Source organism: Saccostrea echinata, unplaced genomic scaffold (genome assembly GCF_033153115.1).
Source record: "Saccostrea echinata isolate AGI-Se365-2 ecotype Australia unplaced genomic scaffold, CSIRO_AGI_Sech_v1 ptg000005l, whole genome shotgun sequence".
Lineage (NCBI taxonomy): Eukaryota > Metazoa > Mollusca > Bivalvia > Ostreida > Ostreidae > Saccostrea > Saccostrea echinata.
The window spans coordinates 11,850,236-11,863,228 of record NW_026889754.1 but is presented as its reverse complement, the minus strand read 5'-3'; the positions used below and the strand labels follow the sequence as shown (position 1 = coordinate 11,863,228).

General features: G+C 34.2%; 1 protein-coding gene and 1 pseudogene across 1 annotated transcript; one reads left to right on the top strand and one right to left on the bottom strand.

The window, feature by feature from the left end:
* The first annotated feature begins 4,216 nt into the window (after positions 1-4,216).
* Positions 4,217-6,381, top strand: LOC133179660 (putative nuclease HARBI1). Its single transcript, XM_061314361.1, has 4 exons — positions 4,217-4,643; positions 5,501-5,613; positions 5,887-5,998; positions 6,137-6,381. Exons 1-4 carry the CDS (start codon positions 4,217-4,219, stop codon positions 6,379-6,381), a joined length of 897 nt encoding a protein of 298 aa, XP_061170345.1.
* A 700-nt stretch (positions 6,382-7,081) lies between these two features.
* Positions 7,082-12,666, bottom strand: LOC133179659 (uncharacterized; annotated as a pseudogene).
* Positions 12,667-12,993: the final 327 nt, after the last annotated feature.

The following is a 12,993-nucleotide window of genomic DNA, read 5'->3' as shown; positions in this document are numbered from 1 at the left end:
TTAACGATAGAACGTTCTATCCAACATGGTCCAAGAAAGTGTCATAGTCTGTAGTACTTCTGTGCATGAGTTGTCGCAGTCCAAGTTTTCGCAAATTTGATGTAAATGACTTCTGGGAATAGAAATCAATGTTTGTATCACCAAGTATCAGGACCGGACCAGCTTTATCAAATTTTGCTTGCATTACAGTTTGTATTTGGTGAAATTTGCTATACTAGAAATCTTGGGTGGGCAGTATAGAAGTGCAACATTCATTATCATGTCTCGAAACAGGAAAGATGCAAATACTGTTGCAATTCCAAGAAAAATACAATATTCTATTTCAATGAAATCTATCTTTGAGTATACAACCATTCCATGAAATGGTCTATCATTGTCAGATTTATCACTCCCATCAAACCTAAACATATAAAAACCAGGCATTTCATAAATACCATCAATATCTAATCTGTTCAATCTACTCTCTGATATTGCAATTATATCTGCTGAAGTCAAATTCATATCACTTTTCAAGTCTTCAATATATTTTCACATCACTTGTAATGTTCTGTAGATTTGGTAGACAGAGTGACAGAGATGCATGCTCACGGAGCCTTCTCATTTCATCAATAACTTTAGGGGAGACAACTATTATCATTCAATTCTAAAATATGCAAGTCTTGTAAACTTCGAACCCTACTCAAACCAACATAATGCTCATGTTCCTGTTTTCTTTTTCCCAAATCCAAGACAGTTTTTTTTATAGTAGAGCCTTGAGCTTTATGTATTGTTTTGGCACAGGCCAATCGCAATGGAAATTGTCTTATGCACACATGACAGGTCTTGTTTCTTCCAACAGTAAATCTTTTGGATTCTTCAAGAATAGGAGTCCATGATTTTGATATTGTATCATAACCGGGTCAATCTCATTCTGGACTCCAGTCTAATTGTTTTATTTCCCTATACCTCAACCACTGAAGTTTGAGGAGGCAGAGTCCCGAATGACATTGTGCCGATCATGCATTTTTAGGTCACCTGAGTCACTCAGGTGACCTATTGCTATCTGTTCTCGTCCGTCGGCGTGCGTCGTGCGGTGTGCGTCGTGTGTTAACATTTGAACATTTTTAGCTTCTTCTCTGAAACCGCTTAACCAATTTCAACCAAATTTGGCATATAGCATCTATGGGTGAAGGGGAACAAAAATGGTGAATTTCATGGTCCCTGCCCCCCCTGGGACCTGAGGGGTGGGGCTAAAACCACTGAAAATAATGCAATCTTTAAAAATCTTCTTCTTTACTCCAGGACATCAAGCAGTCAAACTGTTGGCATCATAGTAATAAGCATTGAGCCCTCTACCAAAATTTTGAAATTCATGGCCCCAGGGTCAGGGGTTCTGGTGCTAGGGTGGGGCTATATAGAACATATAGTGAAAGTGCATTATTTCTTTGAAAATCTTCTCTGCTCCTGGGTATTAAATAAACTAAATAAGTACATAGTTATGAAGAGCAAGAGTGCCTCATCCAAAATTGTGAATTTCATGGCCCCAGGGTCAGGGGTTCTGGTGTCAGGGCGGGGCTCTATTGATTATGTAGTGAAAATGCATGAATTCTTTGAAAATCTTCTTCTCTGCTCCTGGGTATTAAATAAAGTAACTAAGTACATAGTTATGATGAGCAAGAGTGCCTCTTCCGAAATTGTGAATTTCATGGCCTCAGGGTGAGGGGTTCTGGTGTTAGGGCGGGGCTCTATTGATTATATAGTGAAAATGCAGTAATTCTATGAAAATCCTTTTCTGTGCTCCTGGGTATTAAATAAAGTAACTAAGTACATAGTTATGATGAGCAAGAGTGCCTCTTCCAAAATTGTGAATTTCATGGCCCCAGGGTCAGGGGTTCTGGTGTTGGGGGGGGGGGGGGGGGGGCTCTATTGATTGTATAGTAGAATTGCAGTAATTCTATGAAAATCCTTTTCTGTGCTCCTGGTTATTATATAAAGTAACTAAGTACATAGTTATGAAGAGCAAGAGTACTTCTTCCAAAATTGTGAAATTCATGGCCCCAGGGTCAGGGGTTCTGGTGTTAGGGGGGGGGGGGCTCTATTGATTATATAGTGAAAATGCATTAATTCTTAGAAAATCTTTTCTGCTCCTGGGTATTAAATAAAATAACTAAGTACATAGTTATGATGAGCAAGAGTGCCTCTTCCAAAATTGTGAATTTCATGGCCCCAGGGTCAGGGGTTCTGGTGTTAGGGGGGGGGGGCTCTATTGATTATATAGGGAAAGGGCATGAATTCTTTCAAAATCTTCTTCTCTGCTCCTGGGTATTTTTCAAACAAAGGAAGTGCATGGTTATGATAAGGAAGAATGCCTCTTCCAAAATTGTGAAATTCATGGCCCCTGGGTCAGGGGTTCGGGGGGCTCTATTGATTACATTTATATAGTGAAAATGCTTAATTTCTTTCAAAAATTTTTATCTACTCCTGGTTATAAACTAAAGAAACAAGTGTATAGTTATGATGAGAAAGGGTGCTTCTTCCAGAATTGTGAGTTCGTGGCCAATGGGTCAGATGTTCTGGTGTAAGGATGGGGCTTTATTTATTTAATAATATGGTGAAAATGCATTTCTTTGAAAATTGTCTATGCTTCTTTGGATGTTCAAGACAAACAGAGTAAAAGTTTTAATATGCAAGGGTATTTTTACCAGAATTTTGAACACCTGGACCATTTAGTCAAGTTTTCTGGTCCTGGCCAGGGCTCTATTAACTTGTATTCTACTGAGCAAAGTTATTCCCCTTCATTCACCTTTGATAATTAATCAATTTACATAATGTATTTGAAAGCTTAATAGAATAAGAGAATTATGCAAGAAAATTTATTGTATAATAAAAAAAGTACTTTCATAGTTTTAATGACTTGGAAATAATAGATGAATAAAAATGAGACAAAAATAACCTATCTTTTTAAATGTTCTTCAACGGCCAAGAGAGGCCATTGTGAGAAGGAATAATATGGGCTTGAATAATAGACATTTTGTTAATAGTCTGCATGGGAATAGTGATAAATGGGGGGGGGGGGGGCAGATAGATACTAGACCAATTATTTTGTTGATGCTAATCATACTATTTTCTTGCTGTTGGGCAACAAAGCTTCATTTATCAGTTTATGGATCCTCTAAATTGTTGTATTGTACTCAGGTGACCGTTAAGGCCCTTGGGCCTCTTGTTGTATAACCCGGGATCTTTGGCTATGCAATTGAGAGGACACATCAAACATAACGACTCTTTAAATCTTTGAGCTTGGTCGGTGTGACCCAAGTCAACAATTTTTAATTTTTGCTAAAGGACGCTTGGCTAGTCAAATTCCACCTTCAATAAATAAGGACCTTTCCTGACCAGAGCGGCTCACAGGTGTTGGGGAGTGGAGATGTTACCCAACCTGTATAACATGCAACCAAGACAGTCACAATTCAGCTTTCACTCTATATTAAACAATCCATTTTAATATTTTTAATTACAATGAATAATTTCACACACGATACTAAACATTGTAATAAATATTACTACTTATAATATGAAATATTTTAACCTGTAAATAAAAAGAGCCATCTGAAAATATAATAACTTTACAAAACACCGCGCAAGTCTACAAAATGATCTCACCTGTATAACATGCAACCAAGACAGTCACAATTCAGCTTTCCACTGAAATTATGTCTATCCCGGCCGCCTGTTTTATGCTTGAAGTCGTACATTCCCATATTTGTTATTCCTTCATATTTTGCAATAATGACTCTTAATTTTAATTTGAATTTTAATTGCTATTATTCTGTCTTCCAAAACTCTTTAATTTCCTAATGCACTTTAAAAATCCTTTCCTATCTTTTGCATAATCTTTAAATATTATTTGTTGTAGCTAATTTATACCAACAACTGACCTCTGGTCACTGCAATACTATTGGTTGCTCCTTCATCCTAACCAAATATATCTTTTGATAAACAAGTAAACAGCCGTATTCCAATGAATCATTTTCTTGGAACCGTCCAGGGTCCGCCGTCATAAAACATACTTAAGTCTGAGAATCTTCTCAAGTCTGAGAATATTCTCAAATCCTAAATTCTCAGACTCAGCGGCCGTCATAAAAAAGTTGAGTAAAATAAAAATTCTCAAACTCTGTTCTATTCTCAGATATTTGAGTTTACTATAAAGCAAACTTAAGTACATTCTCAAGCATTAAAAATGGCTGCCATGATCCAACGTCGACGTCGAAGGAGACAGAATCTGCTTGTTTTGAGGCGACCACGAGTATTTCGTGACCTAAGCAATCCTTTGGAGAGTCTAGAGGAGGAAGAGTTTTTTCAGAGATATCGTTTTTCTCCGGGTAGCATACTTTATATTGTAAATGGTGTCAGTGACGATCTTCAAGCAGATACTGCCAGGAACCGACCCATTCCTCCACTGATCCAGGTTCTACTGTTTCTCCGTTTCGTGGCTACAGGGGCACACTTACGACTTATTGGAGACAGTCTTAACGCTTCAGAATGTACGACTGGAAGGGTTGTTAAAGCAGTAGCGAGGGCCATCATTGAAGTTTTTAATAATCTGATAAAATTTCCTGTAGGTGAAATAGCGACCAAAGTCAAGGAAGGATTCAGAAGAGTTGCAGGTAAGACCTATAATTTAGGAAACAAAAAAAAAAAAACACTGCAAAAATCGTTCTTTGTTTTTATGTGCAAACCCTTAAATACACTACATGACTGAAAGATTACAAAAACAACAATTAAGTCAATAAATACACTGGAAAGAATACTTACTTTTCTGTAAATTTATGAAAAATCCCCTTACAGTCAATTGCATTTTTTTCCCGTCGGCATTTACGGAAGATAGGAAGAGTTCCACTAAGGGCTACAACTGTATTTAATGCAATAGTGAAATTAGGTGGTGGATCCAACACAAACTTTCAAAACAAAGCTGTTCTGTTTGTTATTTGTCAACATTGACAATAAAGTGTAATGATATTTAAGCTATAAATATTAACAATACTTAGTGCAAAATAAATACTAATTTAAATTCTTGTAGCACATTGGAAAGAATTACTACTGTTTTTTTTTTTTTGGTTTGTTTGTTTGTTTTTTTACTTTTTTTTTCAAATAATTGTTTTTCTTATTTCCATTTATATATGTTCTATGTTTTTACTGCTGTGTTAGAAAAAAAAATTGTGGGTTGGGTATTTTTTGTTAGAAAATCATCAATAATGGCAATTTAAAAAAAAAAAAGAAAAAAAAAGAAAACAAAAAATGAAATAAATATTTTTATTAATTAAATTACTTTGATATATGAATTTCAAATGAGTTTAAGGTATTGTTAAAAAAATACAGAGATGTTTTGGGTTGTTCTTGCTAGAAATAAGTAAATAAATATACATGTAATTTGTTTTTTAATATATTAGCCATACAACCTTCATACTTTTAATGTCTTCATATAATTAAAGTTGAAACAATTATTATTAATTTTCATGGACAGGTTTTCCCAAAGTTTTGGGTTGTATTGATGGAACCCAGATAAGAATTCAAACTCCATCACTGAATGAACCTGATTATGTGAACAGGAAGGGATTCCATAGCCTCAATGTTCAGGTATTTAAAAAAATTTTTTTTAAGGATTTAACTTTTGATTTTTTATATAGCAGCTAGAACATGTATGAAGTTGGTTTGACCATAATATTTCATTGTAGAAGCTCACTTTCTTTGGCATTATGAATAGACATCAGACCTTTTTAATTTTATAATGAGGGATGTCAGCTACAGCTGTACTTCAAAAATTAATCATAAAAAAGAAATTAGAATAATAAATAATTGTTAAAATATAATTTTATGAAAACATATGTTTAAAAACATGGATTTCTTTAGATGGTATGTAGTCCCACTTTCAAGGTGACTTCACTTTGTGCCAGGTGGCCTGGATCATGTCACGATTCGAGAATTTGGAGAAATTCACACCTTTACCAACAATTTGAAAATGGTACATCTTCAGATTATATATTAATGTAACTACAATGTACATGTAATGTGTTTCTCCATATGTATCCTTTTCCTGAATTGCATTGATTATGTTCTAGCTTGACTTAAGCATGCCTTTATACCCTCATTTAATTTTCAGGGTTACATGATGGGATTCTGCTTGGGGATTCTGGGTACCCCCTTACAAGACACCTCATGACACCCTATTTAGCACCCGCGACGCAGTCTGAGGAGAGGTATAATGCCAGTCTATGCCAGACCCGTGTCTTGATTGAACAGACCTTTGGCATCATGAAGAGGAGATTCCAAGCTCTCCAAATCGGGTTTCAGGGTATCCCCAGACCAAGCAGTACAGTTCATTACAGCTTGTGTAATACTCCATAATCTAGGAATTGACAGAGGAGATATTTGTGTGCAGCAGAATTTAACAAACATTGATGTTGCCGCCTGCATCCAGCAAAATATTCAGGAACCTGGACAAGTCCGCAACGATGGGGTATTAAAGAGAGCGGCAATTACACAAGGATTTTTCTAAAAGAAATATTAATGCAAACTGTAGATCTAGTGTCCCTAGTTTAAATTAGGTACACAATTAAGCCAAGTCAGAGAAATGTTTTTAATTTTATTAACTTTTTTATGAAAAGAGGTCCAGTTTTGCTCTCTCTCTCTCTCTCTCTTTCTTTCTCTCTCTCTCTCAATGTATTTTATTTCAGAAGTTCCAAGGATAAAAGAGACCCATGGGACACAATGCTCACATGATTCACATTGGCCTATGCTAAGATCGAAACCAACTTGAGTCTGCACTACTTGATATATTAAAACCAGAAGTCTGATAAGATTGTAGCTCTACTGGATAGCATAGTCTACTTGTGTACAAAGTCTTATTGAAATCAGAATTAAACTGTAAGAAGAGTATCAATTTGAGAAAAAAAATCCCATAAATTTCTATTTTAGTAACCATGACAACACCCTAAGGACAGACAGAAGGACAGACAGCTATAGGCAGATGTCATGGACAACAGTGATCAGAAAAGTTTGTTTAAACTTTTGGTTCATATGAGCTAAAGGTGAAATAAAAGCATATTTAAAGTTCTGATGAAATATGGACCAACATTTCAGGATATGTTGTTTGAATGTCTAACAGAGGCCTCTGCTTCTTCAGGGTGAGAACCTCCTTATGGATGTTCAGGACTTCCCTCTCTTGTTTCACCTTAAGGATCTCCTCCTCAAATCTTTCATTGTCTAGCTTTAAATTTCTTTCTTCCAACTCTTCAAGTTTTCTTTTATTGGGTTCACCTGTTTGATTAAATTACAAATGCATTAAACCTAAAACTAAAGTTTTTTTTTTTTTTTTTTAGATTCTTTATTTTTGTTCAATTGGCTTTACATATTACATGTATATTAACATTTTTTCATCTTCTTTGTTGATCATTTAGAAATAATTCAATAGATGTGTTCCAGAGCTGAAAAAAATCACTTGAATACTGTTTTGTACTATTTCAATTTGTGTTTTGAAGCTTTGACTAATTATCAGCAGATTGAAAAGAAGTTATACAATTTAGATTTTTTTAAATAAAAAATATGCTATATCATACTGAAATAGATATTGGACTGTCTTTATTTAACTATACATTTATTTTTAATACATATTATAATCCATAAAATATAATTATGTTATTGAACCTTTCTTTCTTTTTTATTTGATATGAGAGAGAGAGAGAAAGAGAGAGAAGTGCTACATTTTGCTGACAAACCTTTCTTTTCCTTTCTTTTATGTCTAACAGATGACATTTCTATATCTCGCCTTTCTTGCAATTGGGTGTTAGATGAAGAATCTAAATCTGCAAAATTATTTGTCAAATGAATCTGTATTCTTAAAAATTCTTGTTTTGAGAATTGAAGCTTGAACTGCATAGGAGGACTGTTTATTTCTGTCTTCTCATGAATGATTAAGAATTTGACAGATAAACATTCACTGAACTAATAATCAACATCATTTTGCATTGTCATGTTGAATTTTTGTCCTAATTTTTCAGTCCATATACATACCATTTACATAATTAAGAACAAATCACATTTATTTATCTTGTGCATTTATCCCTGCATTTTCTCCTTGGGCATTTTCAGGGACTGTGATGACACTGGCTGTTGGAGCTGGAAAAGTAACAAAAATACTGATTGTAATTTTTTTTTTACCATAATTGAAGAAAAAAACAAACTTATAATTAGTGTCTAAATATAGCTTAATTTGGCAATTGAATATATAGATCTTTAATAATTAGAAAAAATATATTAAAATTTAATTGATGAGTTAGAGCTATAATTACAAGGAACATAAATAATAATATATATATAATGTACTACAAACTATGCCATCAGTATCCACCCCTCCCTCGAGGCCATGGATGTTGGGTTCTTTTTCAGATAATTTAAGTTATGTTTCCTCCCCTTGAGTCAATGGGGGTAGAGGAGGCCCTCCTCCAGTTTTAGGCCTCTTTAGACCATCCAACTTCTCCTTGCCTATAATTCATTAAAAAAAATTCTACACACATGTACAAAGGTGAAGATGTCATCATTTTTTAAGGAACAGGGAATGAGATTGCGTATATATATATATATATATATATATATATATATATATATATATATATATATATATATATATATATATATAATAGTGTATTTGCTTGAAGTTGTTTTTTTTTTACTCTTTACAATTAAAAAAAATTACTTTTAATAATCATTTCTCTGCTAAAAAGTATAGGAAGTTAACAGTCTTTACTTCTTATTTTGATGTTATAATGTTTTTTTTTTCTGTATTTCCTCCCAACTCCGCTTTCTGGTGTCAAATTGTCTGCAAATATTATAACAATACTAAAATATTTGATCCGCTCCCATTTTCAAGTTTATCTGAGCGTGTAACTAAAAATAGAAATAACTTAAGAATGGAAAATCCCATTCCCATCTAATCTCGTGAGAAAGGTATTAACGTGATCGTATTTTAGCTGCCGTTATTTTCTACAGCTGATTGAACAATTAGTGATGACCGATTTACAAAATATAATATGCAAATGAAAGTATATGTATGTTTAATGTTAAATAGTGAAAAGTTTGTATATTCGGAACCCGAAAAATGATAATTATATTTAAAAAATAAATTACTCATTGAATCTACATTAAACAAACTACTTACGAATTTAGTCTGTCGGCAATTGACTGCCACTCTTTTCTTTTATTTCTTTACCCTTCCCCTTAACTCTGCTCCCTTTCAATGCCCCCCAAAGTGTGGTTGCCCTCGATTTGACCTCTTCAATGAGGGCAACCTCCTCATTAACTCCCCAATTCTGTCCCTGTTTTTTTGTCCATTATGGTGTAAAACGTATGTGTATGTATAAAATATAATGCAGACGATGAAAAATATGCTAATTTGTTTTTATTTACGTGTAACTACACATATATTCTTACCTTTCTGGCGCTAAAGAGCTCCACAAGGCCACTTCAAACATCGAAAAAAACATCACGCGAGATTTTCATTTCCAAAAAATTCTCAACTCAACTCTTGAGAATTACTCAGCTAAGAATATTCTCAAATCGTTTTATGACGGCGGTTTTGAGAATATTCTTGGCTGAGTAATTCTCAAGAGTTGAGTTGAGAATTTTTTTGAGAATTCTCAAAGTTTTATGACGGCGGACCCAGGTGAAAAGGTCAAACCCTAGTGGCCAGCATCTATGTTTATTTTTATCTTCAGAGCTTTGCATCTGTTAACTCTCTCCGCCAAATGATGCCAATACACCAGGAATATGTTGCTTTCTTATTTTTATGAAATTTTTGTTATGGTAATATTATACTAAGTGTTTTATACAAATACATATAACAGTGAACCTTGCGCTCATAAATTCTGCGCAGTCACTATTTTTTTGGGAATATCACCCGTCGTCAAACAATTTTGACTGTTGCTACGCTTGAGGACGTGGCTTCATCATTCAGCGGGCAATAGTGTTTTTTAACAAATGTTTCTCGACGAATCAGATTCAACTAATTTACATGAAAGTATAATATAAAAATATAATTATGAAAGCTTAAACATATGTTCAATCTACAATGAACTCTAACTTAACTATTTTTTGTGAGTAAAGAACTGACTTCTTCTAATGAAGCTAATCAAGATATTTTCATCAAGCTAGCTGCTTCATACTTTAATGCAATGTTCATGTTGCATTACTACTGTAATGATCGGGGGGGGGGGGGGGATTCGTGTCCTATGGCGATATTTCTAGATTTCAACAACATTGTACATGTAACATGGATATGTCAAACATATTTCTTACGTTGGGGATAGCGATATGCGGTAATTCCGATTTCCAGATGTTAAGAAAATGGTACAAAGAGATGTTGATGTTGGTTTCCTCTACCATTTGTTCGTACAATGTTGTTTTTGATTGACAAGGAGGTAAGTGGATTTGCGTGGTGTTTGGAATTTTTTCGCCGTAGTTACTGGCACAGAGTTCTAACCAAGCAAGGGCTTCCGAGGTGCTGGGCTGCTTTGGCTTTGTTTTAGTGTGCTGGATGATAGTTTTCTCTTTATCTACATAAAAAGGTGAAGATATGCTTAAAAACAGAAAGTGCATCATTTCAATTCCTGTAAGATTTCAAAGAATTTTTACTGAAAACCTAGAAAGATACAGCGACTCGATTATTAACAAATCAGAATTCAGCTGATGTGGATATTTACAAGATGCAAACACATTGAAAATATGACAGAAACCGACTTTTTTGGATTTTTCATAGATATTGAACGGTAAATTTCATTTTGAGGGGGCACAATAATACATTTTCAGTAGGAGTGGGGCACTTCCAAATACCTAAGTCATAGAGAATTATGATACAAGAGTTCCTTGCCAAAGTTCAATGGATTTCTTTTAATATTGCTCGAAAATGAAAGTGTTTGACACACATGCAGACGGACAGACAAATCCAGATTGAATATGGGGGTTTAACTAATGTTTAGGATTAGAAATATTATATGTCGTGGTTTCCATGTTTTTCTGATGTTCCCTCTCTCTCTCTCATGATCTTTCACTAAATGTTTTCCTACATGTTAGTCATTCATGATTTATAAGAGATATTAAAAATTACTCAGGAATTTCTTTCTGATTTCATAGAAAGTTGACTTAGGAATTCCCAACGCTATCCTAAAGCAGGTTAGGCACACTGTCGTTGTGCCTAGGATGAACCGAAACGACCAACTTCCAGTTGATTCATTGAACCTAAAGACAGAAAAAAAAAATTATTTTCCCTGCTTAATGAAGAGTATATTAACCTTCAATATTAATGTAATATTTATGAAACTCCTCTGTCTTATAGAAATTCTTTTTAATCTTTTTATTTCTGTTGCCATTGGATTGAAAGTTTTGTTATAATCCAAAATGATCTCGGACGTCCGCATCGAATTCATCGCGGACGTCTGAGAAAACATTAAAATGAATGAAATGTTTTCTCGAATAATTCGATGCAGACATCTGAGAGTTTACCATTCAACTTAATGTTTTCTAAGACGTCCACGATGAATTCGATGCGGACGTCTGAGAAAGAATTGGATTGAAATTCTATATTGCCGTTGTAACAAGGTTTCTTGTGTCTTATCATATGTAGTTTCTTTTTTTTTATCTTGATGAGAAAATATTTTTTTCAAATCTACTCCTTTTTCGCATTTTTATGAAAGACTGGATTTATCACTTATTTCCAAAATAATTTCATTTTGTGTTCTGAGTGCAGGGCAAGTATCTCTGGTGAGATAAAGAGGACGGGGGGTTATCTTGCTATTTTTAATGTTTTCATAATTTATTTTGTACTTCGAATGGCTCCAGAGAAAATCTAGCAACCACTGACTTCTCTCATGGTTGTTTAGACTTGGTAGTTTTCTCTGTGGCTGACTATCTCGTCGGCATTGAATAATGTCGCACAGAGACTTGTACAGCACATGATGCCAAGCATCATGTCAACCGGGAGAAAATTCCTCTTCCTCTTCTCTATCAAAGTAAAGAATACCTTTTTTTTGTTGCAGCAGAAAATTCGATTTAACTTTCAAGAAAAAAAAAATAAACAGTAAACAAATAAAAACAAACCCAGATTGGCTGAATCGCCGAGTTCATCAGCAGGTTCGTACTCCTCCTCGGAAAACTGCCGATTTCATCCTGATGGCCGACCTCTTTTTCCTATGATGTATAAAAATCTTCGTAAATATGAATATTAAAACGCCATTATCAATATGAAGTATCGATTTACTTAAAGTTACAAGATATGATTGTGAAACATTGATACCCCGTTTAGGCAGGGCAAACATTATATACCCCTGAATCTTCGATTACATGGGCATAAAAATAAAATGATAAACAAATTTTCAATACTTCGATGAGCTATGACTTCTTCCTCTTCTGTCATTTCATCTTAACTTGACCAATCTGAAACCGAACTTCTTGAAATACACTGATTTCTCGATTCATTAATTTAACAGTCAATTAATCGATTCATTTTTGTTCTCATTCACTTAATCTGAATCAGTAAAACAGCGTGTTATCTTGACAAAAAATACCTTGCACAAAGAAAATAATATAAAAAAAACTTGAGGTTCCTGTATCATAGTCGCTCATTTCCATGCTGTTGTCCATGTCTAATGATAGGAAATATATATATATTTTTTAACATTCTGAAAGCAATTAATTATTTCAAGTAACATCACATCACATCAAAAAATTCCGTTTTGAATTTAAAAAAAATTGCTCCACGCACTTCGGGACTCGAACCCCGTTCGGTTTTTCAGCGGGCAAACGCTCTACATAGGAGCTACATCACCACTATAACAAGAAGGATGTATAAAATTTACAGTATTTACTGCTTAGGCAGGAGCATGCGTATAACAAACATTTTTCCAAAAGTTGTAAAGAGCGCTTAATATAAATCGTTTATAATTAAACAAAACTTTCCTGGATGACAAT

Coding starts and splice junctions, on each gene's coding strand:
- LOC133179660 (XM_061314361.1), top strand. CDS start 4,217: ATGGCTGCCATGATCCAACGTCGACGTCGAAGGAGACAGAATCTGCTT. Junction 4,644..5,500: donor AGGATTCAGAAGAGTTGCAG/GTAAGACCTATA, acceptor TTTCATGGACAG/GTTTTCCCAAAGTTTTGGGT. Junction 5,614..5,886: donor TCCATAGCCTCAATGTTCAG/GTATTTAAAAAA, acceptor GGATTTCTTTAG/ATGGTATGTAGTCCCACTTT.